General features: G+C 42.2%; 1 protein-coding gene across 2 annotated transcripts in view; it reads right to left on the reverse strand.

Moving 5' to 3' along the window:
* Positions 1-11,501: 11,501 nt before the first annotated feature.
* The window catches only part of gria2b (glutamate receptor, ionotropic, AMPA 2b), a 75,884-nt gene continuing 62,829 nt past the window's right edge, over positions 11,502-24,556 (reverse strand). For both annotated transcript variants that reach the window (XM_060926786.1, XM_060926787.1), the window contains exons 14-15: positions 15,840-15,974; positions 11,502-11,666 (exon numbers count right to left, since the gene is read on the reverse strand). In XM_060926786.1, coding sequence (XP_060782769.1) covers positions 11,502-11,666; positions 15,840-15,974 — 300 coding nt within the window. The remainder of the gene's footprint in view (positions 11,667-15,839; positions 15,975-24,556) is intronic.

Here is a 24,556-nt window from a genome sequence, read left to right on the forward strand (position 1 = left end):
CATTGCCTCTGTTCACAATCACATCTCTTTCCGTCTTTCTCACAGACTCCTGTGAAAGTGAGCACGGCCTCTTCAGGGCTGAGTTATTTAAAGATGTTTACCATTTGGGATTGATGTAAACGTCATACAAATCAGGTTTAGACAAAAATGAAGTCCGTGTGCAGGTTTATTAACGTCCTCCACACACACACACACACACACACACACACACACACACACAAAAAACAACCTGCACCTCAGGACTGATGTGGTGTTTACTGTGTATGTAAACTTCTGATACCTAATCTTTTAAAAATAATATTAATATTGATAGCAGCTACAATATCACAGAATAAAACCTGAGCTGGATGATACCCAGTGTACACTTTATATTCCTTTATATTCCTTTCTGTACAGTATGTACACTGTAGACCTTTATATTCCCGTCCCACACACCTCCCATTCATTCATTCATTCATTCATTCATTTGTTTGTCTCATCTCATCTCATTATCTGTAGCCGCTTTATCCTGTTCTACAGGGTCGCAGGCAAGCTGGATCCTATCCCAGCTGACTACGGGCGAAAGGCGGGGTTCACCCTGGACAAGTCGCCAGGTCATCACAGGGCTGACACATAGACACAGACAACCATTCACACTCACATTCACACCTACGCTCAATTTAGAGTCACCAGTTAACCTAACCTGCATGTCTTTGGACTGTGGGGGAAACCGGAGCACCCGGAGGAAACCCACGCGGACACGGGGAGAACATGCAAACTCCGCACAGAAAGGCCCTCGCCGGCCCCGGGGCTCGAACCCAGGACCTTCTTGCTGTGAGGCGACAGCGCTAACCACTACACCACCGTGCCGCCTCATTTGTTTGTTTGTTTGTTTGTTTTTTATTTGTTTGTTGTTGATTTATGAGTAAAATAAATTTAGGCATTTTTGCACCACTCCTTCCCACATGCCTATTTATTTATTTAATTGTTTGTTTGTTCCTTTGTTTGTTTATTGTTTATTTATGAGTAAAATAATATTTTATTTTAGCCCCACCCCTTCCCACATGCCTATCATTTATTTATTTATTTATGTTTGTTTGTTTGTTCCTTTGTTTGTTTATTGTTTATTTTTGAGTAAAACAATTTTTAACATTTTAGCCCCACCCCTTCCCACATGCCTCTCATTTGTTTGTTAGTTTGTTTGTTCAGTGTTTATTTATGAGTAAATACTTTTTAGCATTTTTAGGGTACTTTTAGTCCTGCACCACCCCACATGCCTCTCATTCATTCATTTGTTTGTTTGTTTGTTTGTTTGTTTGTTGTTTATTTTAGAGTAAAATTATTTCTAGCATTTTTAGGGCATTTTCAGCCCTGCCCCTTCCCACACGCCTATCATTTGTTTGTTTGTTTGTTTGTTTGGTTGGTTGGTTGGTTGGTTGCTTATGCATACTTCATGATTAGTGCACTTTGAAGTCAAATCAAAATTAAACAGTAAACAAAGCTGAAGTCTCCGCACTGATTCTCAATTTGATATTAATGTTATTAATGTGATGTTAATGTTATAAATGTTGTTGGTGTTAATGTTACTAATGTTAATGTCACATTAATAAATGTGATTTTAATGTCATTGATGTTAATGTTATTGACGTGATATTAGTGTTGTTAATGTGATAATATTATTAATGTTACTGTTATTAATGCCATATCAGTGTTATTAATGTCAATGCTGTTAATGTGATGTTATTAATGTTACTGTTATTAATGTCCTACAGCGAAGCATGAACACAACCCCATTGTGACACAAATCGGAATTAAAGTTTGAGTTTTTCCTACAAACCAGTCGTGTTGTGTCTCAGGATTATAACCTGCTCCTGTCACACACACACACACACACACACACACACACACACACACACACACACACACACACACACACACACACACACACCTCCTCTCCTGTTATCTGTAGATTAAACCTGATAACTTTTAGCCGGTTTTTCCTCTGTCATCTGAAGGCTGTTTGTTTAAAGACTCACTGAAATCTTGTCACTGACTCTGATATGCAAATGATGCTCATGTCATTTCTGCTGAAAGCTCAAAGTGGTGTGTGTGTGTGTGTGTGTGTGTGTGTGTGTGTGTGTGTGTGTGTGTGTGTGTGTGTGTGTGCGCGCGCACATACTGTCAGGTTTTGTTAGATCTGACTCTAATTGGTTTTCATCACATTTTTGCTGAGCCACACAGTAACAGAACATCACCTGTGAAATAATTCTCTCTATAACTGAGTGGGCGTGTCCAAGTTTAATGATGTCATAAATCAGGATTAAAGACACTGTGTGTGTGTGTGTGTGTGTGTGTGTGTGTGTGTGTGTGTGTGTGTGTTTAAAGATGATGTTTTAGTAAAATAATAAGTGATGTGTTGGTGTGGTGAAGCTTCTGATGTATAACTGAGTGGGCGTGTCCAAGTTTAATGATGTCATAAATCAGGATTAAAGACACTGTGTGTGTGTGTGTGTGTGTGTGTGTGTGTGTGTGTGTGTGTTTAAAGATGATGTTGTAGTAAAATAATAAGTGATGTGTTGGTGTGGTGAAGCTTCTGATGTATTACTTCAATAAAAGGATAAATAGTATGATATGTCCTTCTTTAATAAATATCCTGTTGTTGATTATTTTACTATCACAGCTCGGCACACACAGTGTTTTATTCTTCATATAGAATCCTTTGAAAAATAAAGTATACAAGTAATTTCTTGGTTGGGTTTTTTGTGTATAAAGAGACACTCACGCACTTAGTTTAAATGAGGTAAGGGGGTCCATATAGATTGCGTGTGTGTGTGTGTGTGTGTGTGTGTGAGAGAGATGAAATGAAGTGTTTGTTGGCGTCTCCTCTGTCGTGTTAATGAATGTCACACATGCGTTCCTCCCTGTGCGCCTGTAAGATTATTTTCACTTCCTGTTTTCTGTTAATTACAGGATATTGATGTCGTGTAGCGACTCTCCCACCTGAACTGCAGATAATTATGACTAAATAAACACTCTGTGTGTAAAGAAAACAAATTAGAAAAAAAAAAATAAATATTTGAGTACTGAAGTGAAAGAAACAGCTCACAGCACTGACATCCGACATGAGCTCGAGGACTCTGTGTTAAAGCAGGTGATGTTAGTTAACATTACGCTGGGGGTTAGTTATCTGGTCAACTCATCACAATGAATTAGAGATTATCTTGTGGTTCATAGTCAGGGTGAATGTGTTTCTGGCGGCTCTGTGCTGGAAATTTTGTAGAGTTTTATTAAGGGTTTAAAGCTTGACGGCCTTTCAATTTCATAAAATCGGTGAAATTTAGTTCCGTCTGAAATGTGGTGATTGTGATATCTGTTTATTTCTGTAATATCTCACAAAATATCAGGCCATTCTGTGGCTGGGAAGTTATTTAATTTGAGGGGATTAAAGCTAATAATGCAGTCAAGCAGACAGAGGAAGTCCGTGTGCGCATGCGCAGGTTTACCTTCTTCTTCTTTTGGGTTTTACGGCAGCTGGCATCCACAGTGTTGCATTACTGCCATCTACAGGTTCACCTTTGAGCGTGCACTGACAGTTCCATCATTCTGTCGCTAAATGAACAGCTGATCACACCGAGGTGCTCGCTGAGCGCCCATATTTATTAGTTTGGTCCTGCGTTTCCTTTCCTTCGTATATAACATAACGTCTTTTCTTCTCACTTTGTTTCCGTTACTGTAGTCGCTCTTTCACGTTTCATTCGCACACTCACGTCCTCCATTTTTCTCTCCTGTTTCAAATTTGTATCCCACAATGCCTTGCGTGAACGGGGAAAGCCCACCACGTGATGCATGACGTAGTATCTTGAATTGGGTCATGGTGAAGCAGGAAAAAATAGCGGTGAATTTAGGGCCATGTGGAGATAAATTCATTAATTGTTCTATTTAAAAAAATAATAATAAAATTGGAAGTCTGTGATTTTAATTCAGTAACTTTTGGTCACTAAACAAAAATAATTGGGTGTCGGGAAAATTCTTTTTATGACCTACAATTGAAAAATCTGAAAGGCAGCACAGCTTTAAGTGATTTATCTTAAACATGCACAGAGGTTGATGTGAAGGAATGTTTATCTGTGTTTATTTGCTTTTTGTTTGTTTGTTTATTGATTTATTTTTAATTTAACTTAAATGTATTATCCAGGGATGGAAAGTAATTAACTACAGTACTTGAAGATATATGTAGTTGACTGTAATTTCTTTTTAGAATAAAATTAAATAATAGCACTGTGAACTTTAAGTACTCACAGTGCTGCTTTAGTATCAGTGCAATACTAATGGCACCCTGATCATTGGTTCACACCACTAGTGTTACTGTGTTCGTAAGCTTATTAGCTAGCAGGACAAAAAAAGTTGAAATTATGTACTGTGATGTAATTATGCATCAAAATGAGATGTATGTGTTGGACACAGAAACGTAAAGGTTCTCTATGTAAGAATTTTAGTTTAAAACATTCAAATATTAACTAAAAAAATTATCAACAGAATGTGAAGAAATGTGAAGAACTTTTGACATTGATAAAGAATCTATGTATTTATTGTGCTGCATAGATATCCACTGAAGTTAGCATGCTAACCAGCCCTGGCCCATCTGTCTTGTCATACCATTTTGTACCTCGAGAGGCGATAGTGAGTCACTGTAATGTCTAGTCTGCCTTCAGTTCAACATGAGACCATGAGGAAGTCAGTCAGGTTTTACACACTGCTTTCTAAACTCGTATAACAGCAGTTTGGATGTGAGCTGGAGAGCCGTATCGACTCCAACACAGTCACTAACGCTGTTCAAGGGATCTAAAAGTCTCCAAATCTAGTGTCAACATCTCTAAGCAACACCGAAGAAGTGTTTGGGCCCTGAAATGGCTGTTGATGTCACATTTTACAAACAGAACAAAGCAAAATAAAAGTTTGATGCTGAACTTGTATTGTTTCTTCCATTCTACTAAGTAAACAGCTGTTAATGCTATTGTTGGCTATGTAGCGGCAGCTTCTAAAGGTGGCTAATTGTATAACTTTAATGAGAGTTAACCCCTTGGCTGCCACCCATAATTAATTGTAATGTGCAGGGCAGGACAAAAATAGGTCAAAATTGGGATATTTTAATAATCTTTCTCTACCTTGTTCAGAACTTTATATTTTTAATATTTGTATAGAAAAATCACAAAAAACACTGTTGTAGAGTAAAAATAACTTTAGTAATCAAAAACAACTTCAAAAACATCCAAAAAAAAAAAAAACCAAGACAATGGGTCTTGTCAATGAGAACCTGTCCATAAACATGAATTACAAGTACTTGAAAACACCAGTAACTGGGTACCATTTTTATGATGGTCTTTGGTATGACCCAACCATGAACAGAACTCATGATCAAGAGGCAGATACACTAACGACTAGGCCAACTTGCAGTAACATGATACTGTGAAGTGAAAGTAATGTGCCATGTAAGGTCCATAAAAGGAGGCGTTTATGATGAGTAGAGTACATCATAAGGCACAGCGGTAAACGATTTCATGACGTACGTGACTCGTCCAAGGGCACTGAAGGGGTTAATATGCTTGCTAAGTTGATGTTTGTTGATATGCGGTTCAGGTCAGTTAGAAGAGCTGCATGTGATGAGCTCAATTAGCTCATCCTCTAGCGCACGACCAAACTGAGGTAATTTCATGTAGCGAACAAACAAAGCGTCCTGACCTTGTTTAGCTGATTCAAAACAGATCTTTACTACAACACAAACTGGACTGTAAAACATTCCAAATGGTGTTGATGTATGGTTATGCTGTGGCTGTTTTCTTGTTAAAACTTGAGCTAAGCAAGCTATTACATAAACTGCAGACGAATGTCACATATCAAGATTATACAACCCCGATTCCAAAAAAGTTGGGACAAAGTACAAATTATAAATAAAAACGGAATGCAATGATGTGGAAGTTTCAAAATTCCATATTTTATTCAGAATAGAACATAGATGGCACATCAAATGTTTAAACTGAGAAAATGTATCATTTAAAGAGAAAAATTAGGTGATTTTAAATTTCATGACAACAACACATCTCAAAAAAGTTGGGACAAGGCCATGTTTACCACTGTGAGACATCCCCTTTTCTCTTTACAACAGTCTGTAAACGTCTGGGGACTGAGGAGACAAGTTGCTCAAGTTTAGGGATAGGAATGTTAACCCATTCTTGTCTAATGTAGGATTCTAGTTGCTCAACTGTCTTAGGTCTTTTTTGTCGTATCTTCCGTTTTATGATGCGCCAAATGTTTTCTATGGGTGAAAGATCTGGACTGCAGGCTGGCCAGTTCAGTACCCGGACCCTTCTTCTACGCAGCCATGATGCTGTAATTGATGCAGTATGTGGTTTGGCATTGTCATGTTGGAAAATGCAAGGTCTTCCCTGAAAGAGACGTCGTCTGGATGGGAGCATATGTTGCTCGAGAACCTGGATATACCTTTCAGCATTGATGGTGTCTTTCCAGATGTGTAAGCTGCCCATGCCACACGCACTAATGCAACCCCATACCATCAGAGATGCAGGCTTCTGAACTGAGCGCTGATAACAACTTGGGTCGTCCTTCTCCTCTTTAGTCCGAATGACACGGCGTCCCTGATTTCCATAAAGAACTTCAAATTTTCATTCGTCTGACCACAGAACAGTTTTCCACTTTGCCACAGTCCATTTTAAATGAGCCTTGGCCCAGAGAAGACGTCTGCGCCTCTGGATCGTGTTTAGATATGGCTTCTTCTTTGAAATATAGCGTTTTAGCTGGCAACGGCGGATGGCACGGTGAATTGTGTTCACAGATAATGTTCTCTGGAAATATTCCTGAGCCCATTTTGTGATTTCCAATACAGAAGCATGCCTGTATGTGATGCAGTGCCGTCTAAGGGCCCGAAGATCACGGGCACCCAGTATGGTTTTCCGGCCTTGACCCTTACGCACAGAGATTCTTCCAGATTCTCTGAATCTTTTGATGATATTATGCACTGTAGATGATGATATGTTCAAACTCTTTGCAATTTTACACTGTCGAACTCCTTTCTGATATTGCTCCACTATTTGTCGGTGCAGAATTAGGGGGATTGGTGATCCTCTTCCCATCTTTACTTCTGAGAGCCGCTGCCACTCCAAGATGCTCTTTTTATACCCAGTCATGTTAATGACCTATTGCCAATTGACCTAATGAGTTGCAATTTGGTCCTCCAGCTGTTCTTTTTTTGTACCTTTAACTTTTCCAGCCTCTTATTGCCCCTGTCCCAACTTTTTTGAGATGTGTTGCTGTCATGAAATTTCAAATGAGCCAATATTTGGCATGAAATTTCAAAATGTCTCACTTTCGACGTTTGATATGTTGTCTATGTTCTATTGTGAATACAATATCAGTTTTTGAGATTTGTAAATTATTGCATTCCATTTTTATTTACAATTTGTACTTTGTCCCAACTTTTTTGGAATCGGGGTTGTAAGGTCACAGTGTTTTCATGAGCAGCTCTGAGAGTTTCAGGGGTTTGGTTGGATTTTGCATGTTCTTGTCCTGCTGTTAGTTAGTAGTTGGCTTGTATGAAGCCAATATTTGATCAACATAAAAGAAAAAAAAAAAAGATTTACGCTACCGTATATTCAGGAAGTGATAATTCTCTGAGAGTGGTGGTGCTGATGGTAATGTGTTTAGGGGGAAGGGGGAGGAGGGACTGTGCATTTCCTTGTTTCTTATGATAGCAGTGGACACCCCAACTTTCTGGTGATATACTGCCCCCTGTTTGTTTGGAGTGTGATGTATGAATTCAACAAGTGGCCAATTCTTACATATTGCACCTTTAAAGCATCAGTATGTAATGCAAAATGTAAATAAAATTAATAGCTAATGAGTATTTCAGTTCTTTTCATATTTGTAAATACACTCTTCCATCCTCTAAATCTCAATCCTCAAAACTAGATGAATGAATTAACACCATGCTCGCTTTCAATCACTCATATTTACTGTATATCTGTTACATGACTAGAACTAAGATAGGCCTAAATTTTACAGTTTTTCTTGTTAGTGTTTACTTTTCCCAGCAGCTAATTATTTCTGCATGGAGCATTTTATTAACATCTCCATTCAGTGCCAGCAAAATGAGAGATATAACGAAGGCGCCAAAGTGTCAGAAGGCAGGCGGGTGGTCGAGTGAAACTGAGCCAAGTGCGGCGTGTGAAAAACATGGCTGCCGTGCTGTGAAGTCCCAGGACAGCGAGTAAACCAGTACAGTGATTAAAGCAAGAGCTGAGTCGAGTCGAGAGAACAGCGGGACTGACCTGAATATGCCAAAGCACATTGCAGCTAACATCAGAGAAACCTCGCTTCATCTTTATGATATGGAGATTAGAAGGCACAAAAAACAAAATAACCTATTTATTAAAAAAAATACATGTAGGATAAAATTGGCCACTTAAAGAGGCTGTGAAGTTTCTCACTGGGCTGCTATTTACAGACCAAACCCAGTTTAGAACATTTTAAACATCGAGCAAACTTGTGTTTAAAGTTTTAAAAATGATTTTTTAGATGATATTTTTGCCTTTGTGTGCTTGTCTTTTTTCAGGAAAGTAGCTGGAATGTTCCTGATCATTTTTAAACACTCAGTAGATACAAATCACGCAGCAAAATTAGTCACATTTTTATTCAGAAAGAGTTTCAAAAAATAAACAACTCAGCACACATTCAATTACAAAGGAAAGAAACTGCCTGGAAAAAAAAAGCTTAAAACATTATTTTTATAATGAGCAAAGAAAAATGATTGAAAAGGAAGAGTTATTCAAAATTCAAGGGTTTATAAGGGAAAAAAAAACATTAACCATATACTGTATTGTGCAAATATTGGTCACATTCCTACAGATTGTGTTCTGTTTATGGATTATATTAATATAGTATTATTTAGGATAAGACATATAAACTGAGGGTTACATATTATTATTATTATTATTATTATTATTATTATTATTATGTCAAATTAAAGAGCAAACTAGGCCTACTGTAAAAGTACCTACTTCTAGTCTTTAACATAAGCATGTACTGTATATGTTGCAAAAAAAAGTATCGGGGTAAAAAAAAAAGTAAAGGAATCTAATTTTATGTGATGTTACAACATGCAACTGACCAAATCCCAAGCCCCGCCTTTTTTTCTTGGCCCTCCAACTGCTATTAGTCACCGTGACCACAGTTTCTGATCAAAATTTCTCTGTAACTAATCAGGGGTGGGTTTCCCAAAAGCCTCTTAATGCTAAGAACATCTTAACTAGGAGAGAGAGAGAGTTCATTGTGATGCTCACTCTACCATTTAACGATGATCTTTGTGCTACGATGCTTTTGGGAAACTCACCCCAGATCACAGCTCATGCCCTTTAATTCAACTGCAACCAATCAGAACACAGGTTCCGGCCCTAACGCCACTGCAACCAATCAAAACACAGTGTCCTGCCCACAATGCCACCGCAACCAATCAGAAAACAGTTTTGACCCCAATGCCACTGCAACCAATCAGAACACAGTTACCACCCACAATGCCACTGTAACCAATAAGAATGAAGTTTCCAGATAATATAACTGTAATCTGCCTTAATTATCTCGCCTGGGACGGAGTCCACCGGGGGCAAAGTATTGTTTTCCGTGGGGTTTGTTTGTTTGTTTTTTGTTAATGATATGGGAAAATGGCTGGACCAATCTTCATGAAACTTTCAAGATAGATGGGTATTGGTATCAAATAGAACCTCCAACATTTTGAGGGTCATCTGGTCAAGATCAAGGTCACCAAAAAGGTCAAAATCATTTTTTCACGATGTTCTGCTTGGTTGAGAACAGTACAGTGTGTTCTGACTGGCTTGGAGAAGTACGGTGTGTGAATGAGAATCAGAATCAGAACCATGTTTATTGGCCAAGTATGTTCACACACAAGCTCAAAATCAAGGTCACCAAAAAGGTCAAAATCATTTTTTCATGATATCTTCCTTCATATTCATCATCAGTGCTACCAGGCGAGGTTTGTTTTGTCTGGCAACACTCGTTTTCTTCTTGTTTTGCTTTCATTTGTTTGTTAAAGTAATTTATCACTGTTTATATTTGAGTCTTCAGCCTAACAAAGGCCCCGCTCTTGGTTTCTACCTTTCCTGAGTGGACCCACATGTGGGCGGGGCTTAGGATCACTCAGTTGGTGTAAATCAGTCATAATGAAATGAAAGAAGCTAAATTATTTAAAAAAATAATTAAACCGTTATAATCGTTGAATCACTGCGTCGGCCATCAAACAGTACAGAGTTACAGAAACGCAGAGAATGTATTGACTACATTCACAACGAGGACAGGTTATATTCCGACTATATTCAGGAATAAATTTGGCACACTCACTTATTTGGCATTGAAACAGACGAGCGTGTCGATGTGTAATACGTCTACTGAATTCACAGCAAAACATTAGGCTATAATACATTAACATACTAATTTTTCCCCTTTTTTTGCATTCATATTATAAATGTAATCTTTTCTAATTTTTTTAAAAACATATAACATAACATAACTGCTACCCTGATTATTGATGAAAATACGAAAAAACATGAAATTAAGAGTAAGATTCAGATTAACATAAACATATCTGCGGCACCACTATCAAAACCGATTGCAAAAAAGTCAAGCATTACTAGATATCTCCATATAAACACCAAAATGTTAATATTATACGACGAATAAATTACGTAAGCAATAGATTTGGCATTTTTAAAAAGTATGAAACTAAGAGCTGAACTTGAAAATACACGGAGATTCAGATGTACAAGTTGTTATACACGCAACCGGTATGTAAGCAGATTTATTTAAAAGCATTTTTATGTGAAAATACATAGAAAATTTTTTATTGTATTTTTTTAAATTGTTTTATTAATAAAAGAACGTAGTGTGCTTGAGCCAACATGGACGACAAACTAGGCATGTGCTGATATTCACATTTTTGTAATTCATATTGCAATATCTGTGTAACATTTTATCACGGGTTGTAACAATATCATGATTTTAAAATGTATAAAAACGATTACTAAATAATTATATTATTCAAACTCAAGTGCTGCCTAGAAAGGCTGCCTATCTAGGGAATGTGACAGAATTGTGATAACACAATGATACTGTGCATCATACAAATGATTATCGGCACATGCCTAGACAAAATGCGCTGATGTTCTTAAGATGCTAATTTCACACTCGTCAGTAAACCCATCTGTGACCAGGGGACGTGACCTCATCACCTCTTGAGGTGTGTTTTTAGGGGCAAAGGTGTCACTGTGATAGGTGTATGTGTGCGTCACAAATGTCTTTTCGCTATTAAAACATTGCCTCTGTCTCTCATCTGGGATATAAACACAGAGAGAGAGAGAGGGAGAGAGAGAGAGAGAGAGAAGGAGAGAGAAAAAGGAAGGGATAAACCATTGTAAGGCACTCGGCGGGGGGGATTTCCCTCACGAAAGGTCAGTTAAGCTGACATTCATGCCAACATCGGGCCCTACGTAGGGCACAGGGTGGACACCTTTAGGGAACTCGGGACTCATGACACGGCCGTTCTCCCCTGTGCTCCCGGTGACAGATAACCTTGCCTTGTTCCTCATCGCATCCGAAAAGGTCACCTGGAAAACACACACACACATATATAGTGATGAGATTTAAGAAAGTCTATACATATACTGTCTGTTCCTTATCATGGAGACTAGGGGTGGAACGATTATGAGATAATTGTCCCTCAAAATATCATAAATTTTTGATATTGTCATTTCCATGCTTACGGAATATTTCTATTTTGCTAAAAGATTATTCCTCTCATGCCAAAATATAGCTAATTGATTGATTGATTGATTGATTGATTGATTGATTGATTGATTGATTGATTGATTTAGTAAAATAATGCACAAAATACATAAATATAGTGTACGTTAAGATACACGAATAACACAAGAAAGTGTATAACACTTATTTCCATTGTGGTCCTGCATTCTTCAGTCACAACCTCTAGACCTTCACATCCTTTTTTTTTTTTTTTTGTTAGCTATATTAGCATCACAACACTAACATAGTTAACAAGTAATACAATTCTATCTCACCCAAAATCTTTTGTCTGACTCCCTGATCTAGTTTGGGACACAGCGAGATTTCCCGTCATCTCAAAATACTAACAAAAGCATCACCATATACCAGTACAGCGGCTGAGTGTTGTCAGGATATTTGTTGGTGCCGCCGCCATCTTGGAAAACTGCAAACACTTATTGATATCTTTTTTTTTTTCCTTGAGCAGTTTGTTCTCACTCGACCCTTTAAAATAAACAAATAATTCCACTTTGGATTTATTTATTACTTCACTCGTGTAACCTATGCGCTAATCTGGCAAACTAGCTAACATAGCTCATCTCATCTCATCTCATTATCTGTAGCTGCTTTATCCTGTTCTACAGGGTCGCAGGCGAGCTGGATCCTATCCCAGCTGACTACGGGCGAAAGGCGGGGTTCACCCTGGACAAGTCGCCAGGTCATCACAGGGCTGCTAACATAGCTAATCAACAAATCACGGTTGTCATGGTAACATGATATTCTACTTAAACTGTTTGACTGGCATGAAATAAATCAGTGAGAATCTCAGTGTGTAAATTGAGCCTGTGGTCCTGAAATCCCACATGTGAGAGCGATGTGAGCTAGCATACTAGCTCAATAATGTTTCAAATTTATGGGTTTTTTTGGGGGGTTTTAATCAGTCTGTTTCTCGTTTTTAGTCTGTTGGCTGTTTTTATTTATTTTTAAGGCCTTAAAGATATTTGAAGTGTTTATTCCTTACTTAATTGGTCTTATTGTCCATTTTACACTTTAAATATCAGATGATGTGAAAGAAAATGTACTGGGTGACTGACTGCATGGTGCACATACTGTATATAATGGATTAAATATAACTATTTAAGATTGTCTTATCGTGGTATACCATTATACAGATAAATCGTTACACCCCTAGTGGAGATGTTGATGTAAACCAGATACAATACGAAGTAGAAGAACATTAAAAATAGAGATGCAAACAAATAAAACATCACTGATATTACTGTAAATACACACTGATCAGTTAATCACATTAATCACATTAAATCACACTCACAGGCATTATGATAACCCTGTGTCACACTAGCGAGTGACAAGTCCCTTGTGTCGCTTGTAGTGTGTCTCTTGTGGGCGTGGTCTGTTCACCTTTTTTTTAGAAACGGTATTTGCTTCTCTACGTATCGCTTCTAAAGCTAACTCATTAAAAACAACTCAATTAACGCATAATCGGTGTGAAAGTCGATGGTTTGACTTACATTATGATTTTGCATTAGCGCCATTAAATTAGCAAAGCAAATGAACTGTACTTGCTATGTAGGTATGCACACCAGAGACCTTCCAGGCTTTATTTTTCTTCATAACGTTGCCGTAGACATTTAATGAAAGGTCGTGTATGAAGGATGAAATGAAACCATGCCCTTTCCTTTTTTCGCCCTTATTTGTTTTTACGGGAACTAATCACTGGCAGGAATAAAACTTCCAGTTCCAGTTCATCGCACAGGAGCTCAGTGGGTTGAGGTCAGGGTTCTGTACAGTAGGGTGCATCAGTTGCCCCCTAAAAATGAAAAGTTCCTCCGATCATGATGCATTTTTGTTTTTATGTTCCTTTTGGTAAGAAAACACACTGGGTGAAATATTTTGACAAAATTCAAAAGTTTAATGGTGGCACCAGGAGCTCAAAGTTATGGAAAAAGCTGCTATTTTATGACTTTTATGACAAAATTTCGATCAGTTTTCATGAAACATTATGGCACCTTATAGAGTATACCAGATATCTTAGATACACATTTTTAGTCCATATTCTAAATATATTATCAAGCACAGTTCGAGTTTTAGCTGTTCATTGAATCATTGTTCAACTACTTTTAAACAATACAAATGTATTATGAATCACATTAATGCTTCTCAATCCCTTGCAAAGGTTCTTAACATGATCTCTGGCTCACAAGAAATCAATAAATGGAGTCCAACATTGTGATTCAAACCTTACGCGAAAACATAAAATAAGCATTTTTTGGCAAAAAATTAACCTCATGGTGCCACCATTAGACTTTTGAATATGGTAAAAAAATTTTACAGGATGTCTTTATTGGTGAAAAGGAACACCCAAACAAAAATGCATCAGGTTTTATGAAAGTGAGGGCAACTGATGCACCCTACTGTACAGGACACTCGAGTTCTTCACTCCAACCTTAACACACTATGGGCCCTATTTTAACAATCTAATCATGGCACAAGTGTATTTAGGGCATGTCCAAATCCACTTTTGCTAGTTTAATGATGGAAATAATGGTTGCAGCGCCAGGCGCTTGGTTCAGAAAGGTTGTACTTAGCCTCTTATTGTGAATCATGGGTGTGTTTGGGGGTAATAAACCAGTAATTTTAAAAGTCAGGTGTGCTTGTACTTCAGCAGATTGCTATCACATTGGCACATTTGCCAGGTAATCAGAAAGAATGCTTATCTGCAGAAGAAATGGATCTGCTCATGTGAAGTGAAATAAAAAAAAAATAAAAAAATCCGCTGCTGTAGACATGCAGTTAGGTTAACATGGGGCAGCCTTGGCCTGAAGGTTGGGCTGAAGTGCCCTTGCGCAAGGCACCTGAACCCCAACTGCTCATAGGTTTTTGTTGGTCGATTGTGCAGTTACTTTTTGCTGCCTCAAGATCGCAATGTGCCAATAATGCACCTGACCACACTTTGTTTTGGGGAAGCCATGGCCTAATGGCTAGAGAAGCAGAGAAGTTTGCTGGTTTGAGTCCCTGGACCAGCAGGAATGGCTGAAGTGCCCTTTAGCAAGGCACCTAGCCCCCAGGCTGCTCTGGGTCTGTTGTACGTTGGTCTGGATAAGAGCGTCTGCTAAATGCCATTAATGTAATGTTTTAAGACCAACACACCCATGGGCAATCAGATTTGTGCAAGTGGATTTGTACTTTAAACTACATGGTCCCTGGATGCGAAATTGATAAGTGCATCAACCTCAAACTAGCAAAGAGACTTGCATCGTACTTGGCGCTGCTTTATGCTGGGTGTAAGAGAGGGCACTATGTCTTTGTGGAGCTCACTTTGTGTACCGGAGCATCGTCCTGCTGGAACAAGTCTGGGCCTCTGAGTTCCACTAAAAGGAAATTGTAATGTTACAGCAAACAGAGACATTCTATATAACTGTGTGCTTCCGACTTTGTGGCAACAATTTGGAGAAGAACCACATACGGTATGGATGTGATGATCAGGGGTGCACATACTTCTGGTCTTATAGTGTAATTGGAAAAAAATGCATACATAGAATACAAACATCGCTAGTCGCATTGCTGCTTGCTAGTGTGAAAACAGGGTAATAACGACGACGATGATGGCGATGAGGAACAACTGAACAGTTGTGAAACCAAACAAAAGATGGAGGAAGGAAAGTGTTTAATGTTTCACTCATTACGGGTGACGTAATGAGGATCAGGAAGGAAAATAAGACATTACTGCATTACATACGAGCCACCTTCGTCCAAAATATCCTCATTCACTAGCACACGGAGGGGAAATGGGGTAGATGGAAAGCGTGCACTGGGGGGAGGGGGAGAAAAATAGCACAGATTTGACGGCCGCGTATCCTACCCCCTTAAATTTTTACACTTTCGATCCCATATACGTTGTACCCTTCCTTATAAGTGGCAAAATTCTGAGAATTCTGCGAGGAAGTGGGATTAATATTCTGTGCACTCTTTGCCACCTTCATGCGCTTGGCCTCAGCGCGTGACTTGTAACAGAACTCGACCAGAGCCACCAGCATGGCCAGGCCCAAACCGCCCACCAGGATGTAGAACACACCGGCTACGTTGCTCAGGCTGAGCGCACTCGTCTTTTCCTGAAAGAATGTACACAAGATGGATGTAAGGATCCAGAAAGGGTGGTACAAACACTCACAATACACACCATCCAATAAATACATCAATGCAAAGAACAATTCAGAGAAAAATAAATGCAGAGCTTGGAGGAGGATCGAAAATCTGGTGTTGGTGAGAGACAGGATGTTTCAGATGAACATCTCGTAAGGATGTAGGTTTAATGTAGATGTCTTACTTACAAATTTTAGCTCACTCACTAATGATATTAATGGTATCATGACAATATAAATAATTACAGGGTTATTTGTTGGTGTATCACATCAGCCCTGATTCTGGCCCTATTCGTCTTCCACAATCCTCATTTATCCCCCATTTGTCCCTTTAGTTTCACAATTTTCCTGAAATGGTCAGTTAACTGTTCCAGTTTCCTGTTTCCATGGTAATTAAAGGAAATTGATCTTATTTGTTACATGTTGCTTGTTAGCCCTGAATAAATTTGCTGTGTATCTTGTTGCATTTGGTGAGCGACTTTAGAAGAAAATGTTTCCTCAGTAGTTCTTGGGATGGTTAGGAGTTCATAACTATCTAAAGATGTTCCACTTAGAACCCTCTCTGAAAAGGAAACCCTCTGTTGTAAGGTTCTATGTCTGTAAAACATTGAATGGCTCTTTCCACCAAGGCATTTTGAGGGCCAGTTCGGAGCTGGTGCCTAATCTCAAATCAGTTCTTTCTGTTTTGCCAAAGAACTGTGTGGCAGCAGGGGCGTGGCCAAGCGTTGGTCTGTGACCGGAGAGCAGAGTCGGGGAAGGTAAGTGGCAGAATCACTGCACCTGAGGTTGATTAATGTGTTTGTGTGTCTTCCCCAGTGACCGCTCCCTATTTAAGGAAGACAGCGAGAGCAGAGTGGGCTCTCTCCCCAACCAGACGACGGGAATGTGTGTGTGTGTGTGTGTGTGTGTGTGTGTGTGTGTGTGTGTATATATGTGTATAGTTAAGGCTGAAAAGCTAAAATAAACGGGTTTTGTGAACTCAGTTCTGGCCTGCCATCCTTCTGTGCTCCACCCACCCATCTGAACTGCTACAGTGGTGCCAAAACCCGGGATTTGGAGCGCCAAAGCAGAACAGCCCCATGGAGTCCTCCCCTTTCGCTGAGCTGGTCCACGCCCTCGCCATGGCCCAGCAAAGCCAGCACCAGGCACTAGTCGCCCTCCGGAAGGAACAGGAACAGCGGTTCGAGGCCCTGGTGCTGGCTCAGCAGGAAGAGCGACAGGCGTTCCGGCACCTCCTCACGTCGGCGGGGTCCACCGCCGCGGGGCCGTCCCCCTTCACCCTGATGAAGATGGGCCCGCAGGACGACCCCGAGGCCTTCTTCACATTCGTTGAGCAGGTGGCAGAGACCTCGGGGTGGCCGATGGAACAGCGTGTGGCGCGCCTCCTCCCCCTGCTAACGGGAGAGGCGCAGCTGGCTGTGCTACAGCTCCCCGCTGACCGCTGGCTGGCCTACGTGGACCTTTGCTGGACTGTCCTCCAGCATGTGGGGCGCACCCCCGAGCAACAATGGCAGCGCTTCCGCGCTTTGCGCTTGGAGGAAGTTGGCCAGCCATTCGTGTTTGGCCAGCAACTCCGGGACGCCTGCAGGCGCTGGTTGAGGGCCAACAACCGCGACGCCGAGGGGATCATCGACCAGGTGGCACTGGAGCAGTTCATCACGCGTCTACCAGCTGGAGCTGCAGAGTGGGTCCAGTGCCACCGCCCAGCGTCGCTGGATCAGGCAATCGAGCTGGCGGAGGACCATTTGGCGGCTGTCCCGATGGCAGGACAGCAGACAACCTCTTCTCCCCTCTCCTCTCTCTCTCCTCCTGTGTCTCATCCTCACCCCATTCCCCCACCACGGAGATGTGGGCTGGCCCCACCCCAGCTGGCCCACTGCACCCACAGTGCCCTCCCGTTTCTCCCTTCTGTGTCTGTCTCCCCCCCCCCCTCAGGTGAGTGAGCCCCAGAGCACCAGTAAAGAGAGGGAGCCCAGGCCGGTTTGCTGGTGCTGCGGGGAGCCGGGCCACCTCCAACAGCAGTGCTCGGTAATGGAGGTGGGCGCGGTGGTTCGGATCCCCGACGCACCAGGAGCCGCCCTCGATCGGGCCGGAGCGTATCGCATACTGGTGAGTATCCAAGGGGATACACATCAGGCGTTGGTGGATTCTGGTTGTAATCAGATCTCAATCCACCAAAACCTGGTGCAAGACGAGGCATTGGGGGGAGCACAATTGGTGAAGGTGTTGTGTGTGCACGGGGATGTTCACAACTACCCTTTAGTGTCGGTCCACATTTTTTTTCGAGGGGAAAAATTTATAGTGAAGGCAGCAGTTAATCCTTACCTTACCCACTCAATAATTTTGGGGACGGATTGGCCGGAATTTGGGGAATTAATGAGTCACCTAGTGAAGAGTGGGTCCTGCCGTAGTTTAATAAGGGGAGGTCCCGGTGTCGTGTTGGCAGGAGCAGCTATCACAGAGCCATCTACTTCAGCTCCGCGTCAGAGTGAGGAGCCGCCGGCTCCTCCTCTCTCTCTCAGGGAATCCCTCGCGGATTTTCCATTAGAGCAGTCACGAGACGAGACTCTGCAGCATGCATTTGACCAAGTGAGAGTAATCGATGGTCAAATGCTCCAGCCAAACGCCACCCCGTCCTTCCCCTACTTCGCAATTATGGAGGATAGATTATACCGAGTGACGCAGGACACTCAAACTAAAGAGCGAGTCACGCAGCTGTTGATTCCAAAGAGCCGCCAGGAATTGGTATTCCAGGCGGCTCACTTTAATCCCATGGCTGGACACTTAGGGCAAAATAAAACACTAGCCCGAATAATGGCCTGGTTCTATTGGCCAGGGATTCGCGGCGATGTCCGTAAGTGGTGTACGGCATGCCACAAAAGCCAGTTAGTAAATCCAGCGGCCATTCCAAAAGCACCTTTGCGCCCTCTCCCATTAATCGAGACCCCATTCGAAAGAATTGGGATGGATCTCGTCGGGCCATTAGATCGGTCAACATGACAGTACTGCTTTATATTAGTTCTGGTGGACTATGCAACGCGATACCCGGAAGCAGTGCCTCTTTGCAATATCTCAGCACGCAATATTGCGGAGGCATTCTTCCGTGTTATCTCCCAAGTTGGAATCCCGAAAGAGATTCTGACTGACCAAGGCACCTCGTTTATGTCACGTACACTAAATTAACTGTATAGGTTGTTGGGTATTAAGCCGATCCGCACCAGCGTGTATCACCCACAAACAGACGGTTTAGTTGAACGGTTCAATCGCACCCTCAAGAACATAATTAAAAAATTTGTAAGTGAGGATGCACATAATTGGGATAAGTGGCTCGAACCCTTGTTGTTTTCAGTGTGAGAGGTCCCCCAAGCCTCCACGGGGCTCTCCCCGTTTGAATTGTTATATGGGCGTAAGCCGTGCAGCATTCTAGATGTGCTGCGGGAAAATTGGGAGGAGGGACCTTCACAAAGTAAGAATGAAATCCAATACGTTATTGACCTGCGCGCAAAACTCCACACACTCACCCACCTAACCCAGGAGAATTTGCGGCAGGCCCAAGAATGACAAACCCGCCTGTACAACAAGGGTACACGCCTCAGGGAGTTCGCACCGGGAGATAAAGTACTCGTACTGTTGCCCACATCGAGCTCCAAATTAGTCGCCAAGTGGCAAGGACCCTTTGAGGTCACACGGTGAGTCGGGGACGTTGACTATGAGGTGAGGCAAACGGACAGGGGTGGGGCGTTACAGGTTTACCACCTCAATCTGCTCAAACTCTGGAACGAGGAGGTCCCCGTGGCATTGGTGTCGGTAGTTCCGGAGAAGGCGGAGCTGGGGCCGGAGGTTCAAAAGGGAACATTGGCATCACGTACCTCTCCGGTCCCCTGTGGAGACCACCTCTCCCCAACCCAACTCGCGGAGGTTGCCCAGTTGCAGACTGAGTTTTTGGACGTATTCTCGCCCCTGCCTGGCTGCACCAACCTCATAGAGCACCACACTGAGATGCCCCCGGGAGTGGTAGTGCCTAGCCGCCCTTACAGGCTACCCGAACACAAGAAAAAAGTGGTTTGGGAAGAACTCGAGGCCATGCTCGAAATGGGCATCGTCGAGGAGTCCCACAGTGACTGGAGCAGCCCGGTGGTCTTGGTACCTAAGGCTGACGGGTCAGTCCGGTTCTGTGTAGACTATAGGAAAGTCAACGCGGTGTCTAAATTCGATGCATATCCAATGCCTCGTATTGATGAGTTGCTCGATCAACTAGGCACGGCTTGCTTTTACTCGACACTGGATTTAACAAAGGGTTATTGGCAGATCCCCTTGACTCCATTATCCTGAGAAAAAAACAGCCTTTTCCACACTGTTCGGCTTACACCAGTTTGTCACACTTCCTTTTGGGCTGTTTGGGGTGCCCGCTACGTTTCAGCAGCTGATGGATAGGGTCCTCCGCCCCCACACCACCTATGTGGCCGCCTACCTCGACGATATCATTATCTATAGTAATGACTGGCCGAGGCACCTCCAACATCTGAGGGCTGTCCTTAGGTCGCTGAGGCGAGCGGGTCTCACAGCCAACCCGAAGAAGTGTCCGGTTGGGTGGGTGGAAGTACGGTATCTGGGCTTCCACTTGGGCAACGGGCAGGTGCGTCCCCAAATTAACAAGACAGCGGCAATTGCGGCCTGCCCGAGGCCCAAGACCAAAAAGGGGGTGAGACAGTTCCTGGGGCTGGCTGGCTATTATTGTAGGTTTATACCTAACTATTCGGATGTCACCAGCCCACTGACTGATCTGACTAAAAAGGGGGCACCAGATCCGGTCCAGTGGACGGAGCAATGCCAGCGGGCTTTTTCTGAGGTAAAGGCTGCACTGTGTGGAGGGCTACTTTTACACTCCCCTGACTTTTCTCTCCCCTTTATGTTACAGATGGATGCGTTGGACAGAGGGCTGGGGGCTGTCCCAGGAGGTGGAGGGGGAGGACCGACCAGTGTTGTATATCAGTAGGAAGCTGTCGGTGCATGAGGGGCGCTACAGCACCATTGAAAAGGAGTGCCTAGTGATCAAGTGGGCGGTCCTCCCCCTCCGTTACTACCTGCTTGGATGCCCTTTCACCCTCTGTTCAGACCACGCGCCCCTCCAGTGGCTCCACCGCATGAAGGATGCCAACGCGCAGATCACCCGTTGATATCTGGCACTCCAACCCTTCAACTTCAAGGTGATCCACAGGCCGGGGGCGCAGATGGCCGTGGCGGACTTCCTCTCCTGTTGGGGGGGGGGGGGGGGGTCGGCTGCAGGCCGGACAGCCGCCCGGCCTGAGTTGGGCGGTGGGGGTATGTGGCAGCGGGGGCATGGCCAAGCATCGGTCTGTGACCAGAGGGCGGAGTCAGGGAAGGTAAGTGGCAGAATCACTGCACCTGAGGTTGATTAATGTGTTTGTGTGTCTTCCCCAGTGACCGCGCCCTATTTAAGGAAGAGAGTGAGAGCAGAGTGGGCTCTCTCCCCAACCAGACAATGGGAGTGTGTGTGTGTGTGTGTGTGTGTGTGTGTGTGTGTGTGCATATGTGTATAGTTAAGGCTGAAAAGCTAAAATAAATGGGTTTTGTGAACTCAGTTCTGGCCTGCTGTCCTTCTGTGCTCCACCCACCCATCCAAACTGCTACAAACTGGTACTTGGCCAGGAAAACCGGTTCCAGATCAGCATCAACTCTTTACTGGTCTTGAACCAAGAACTGCTTATGTCAGGAGCTAGGTGCAGGATTATTGTGACCAACAGTTCTTGGTTCTAGACCAGCAAAGAGTCGATGCTGATCTGGAGCCGGTCTTCCTGGCCGAGAGCACCACTGAATCTTTACTGGTCTGAACCAAGACCAGTTATGTCAGGAGCTGGGTGCAGGATTATTGTGACCAACAAGCCCAATTAAAACTTAATGTCCACTATTTTTAAAAACGCAGGGCTAATGTAATGTCTAGTTTGCCTAATCCAGTAGTCCGCCATTGTTGTTGTTGTGCTTGGTGTTAGTGTTGCTGGGAAAGCAGAAACATAAACACAGACATAGTGACATGGCTCTTTGGTGGGTCTCTCGCCTGTGGAAAAGCAAACTGGCTCTCAGAAGGTTTGCAAGTTGAACCAATACCAAACTGGCACTGGTACCAGCCCAGAACTAGCACCAAGTTTACGTTGGTGAAAAGTGGGTATAAGAGATATGAAACTCTTTATAGCTGCTACAACATAAGTGAGAGCAGGAAGTAACTTGTTTCTTAGATGAGCCACAATATTAGCTGTAACTGTAAACAGATAAAAAGTATCATTTTATCCAGTGACAATTAAAAAAATAAAAAAATCAGAATCATTGGCAACCTGTGAGGGTATTCACGGATATCATTTTAGTGAGACTAATAATAATACAGCAAAGAAATAAATTATTAGAGATAATCATTATTTCTTGAAATAAACAATAAAGCTTCATTACAGTGCTGTCAGATGTGTCACCATAGCAACTATTATAGTTGTCTAATAAGGAAGAAAGATATGTAGCAAACCGTTATTGTTGTTAATGTTGATATTTTGTCATGAACAGCTGATGAAGGACGTCTCTCTGAAACGTTCTGTTTCCCAGAAATGTCTCCAACTTCTACATTTATTACACACACTATCAATGTGTCAGCGTGTGGAGGTGTCGATGTTTACTATGTATGCGTAAAAATGTCATCTAAAGTTCTATGTGGATACAAATGCACAGCTCGGAATGATTTCTGAAACACTGAACGACATAATCTGGAGTGATGAGGTACAACCCCAATTCCAAAAAAAGTTGGGACGAAGTACAAATTGTAAATAAAAACGGAATGCAATAATTTACAAATCTCAAAAAACTGATATTGTATTCACAATAGAACATAGACAACATATCAAATGTCGAAAGTGAGACATTTTGAAATTTCATGCCAAATATTGGCTCATTTGAAATTTCATGACAGCAACACATCTCAAAAAAGTTGGGACAGGGGCAATAAGAGGCTGGAAAAGTTAAAGGTACAAAAAAGGAACAGTTGGAGGACCAAATTGCAACTCATTAGGTCAATTGGCAATAGGTCATTAACATGACTGGGTATAAAAAGAGCATCTTGGAGTGGCAGCGGCTCTCAGAAGTAAAGATGGGACGAGGATCACCAATCCCCCTAATTCTGCACCGACAAATAGTGGAGCAATATCAGAAAGGAGTTCGACAGTGTACAATTGCAAAGAGTTTGAACATATCATCATCTACAGTGCATAATATCATCAAAAGATTCAGAGAATCTGGAAGAATCTCTGTGCGTAAGGGTCAAGGCCGGAAAACCATACTGGGTGCCCGTGATCTTCGGGCCCTTAGACGGCACTGCATCACATACAGGCATGCTTCTGTATTGGAAATCACAAAATGGGCTCAGGAATATTTCCAGAGAACATTATCTGTGAACACAATTCACCGTGCCATCTGCCGTTGCCAGCTAAAACTCTATAGTTCAAAGAAGAAGCCGTACAGTATCTAAACACGATCCAGAAGTGCAGACGTCTTCTCTGGGCCAAGGCTCATTTAAAATGGACTGTGGCCAAGTGGAAAACTGTTCTGTGGTCAGACGAATCAAAATTTGAAGTTCTTTATGGAAATCAGGGACGCCGTGTCATTCGGACTAAAGAGGAAAAGGACGACCCAAGTTGTTATCAGCGCTCAGTTCAGAAGCCTGCATCTCTGATGGTATGGGGTTGCATTAGTGCGTGTGGCATGGGCAGCTTACACATCTGGAAAGACACCATCAATGCTGAAAGGTATATCCAGGTTCTAGAGCAACATATGCTCCCATCCAGACGACGTCTCTTTCAGGGAAGACCTTGCATTTTCCAACATGACAATGCCAAACCACATACTGCATCAATTACAGCATCATGGCTGCGTAGAAGAAGGGTCCAGGTACTGAACTGGCCAGCCTGCAGTCCAGATCTTTCACTCATAGAAAACATTTGGCGCATCATAAAACGGAAGATACGACAAAAAAGACCTAAGACAGTTGAGCAACTAGAATCCTACATTAGACAAGAATGGGTTAACATTCCTATCCCTAAACTTGAGCAACTTGTCTCCTCAGTCCCCAGACGTTTACAGACTGTTGTAAAGAGAAAAGGGGATGTCTCACAGTGGGAAACATGGCCTTGTCCCAACTTTTTTGAGATGTGTTGTTGTCATGAAATTTTAAAATCACCTAATTTTTCTCTTTAAATGATACATTTTCTCAGTTTAAACATTTGATGTGCCATCTATGTTCTATTCTGAATAAAATATGGAATTTTGAAACTTCCACATCATTGCATTCCGTTTTTATTTATAATTTGTACTTTGTCCCAACTTTTTTGGAATCGGGGTTGTAGATGAAGCTCAGTAACCCGCAATGAGATACGATTTACTGAAGCCTTTGATGTCTGTGCGCCAAATCGCGTGAGTTTAAAAGCTAATTGCTCATCAGGCTGATGTGGTACTGGTTTGTTTTGGGTTTAACATGCAAAAGGCTCGAGTAAATTAGC

This window comes from Neoarius graeffei, chromosome 8 (assembly GCF_027579695.1).
Source record: "Neoarius graeffei isolate fNeoGra1 chromosome 8, fNeoGra1.pri, whole genome shotgun sequence".
In the NCBI taxonomy this organism is placed as follows: Eukaryota; Metazoa; Chordata; class Actinopteri; order Siluriformes; family Ariidae; genus Neoarius; species Neoarius graeffei.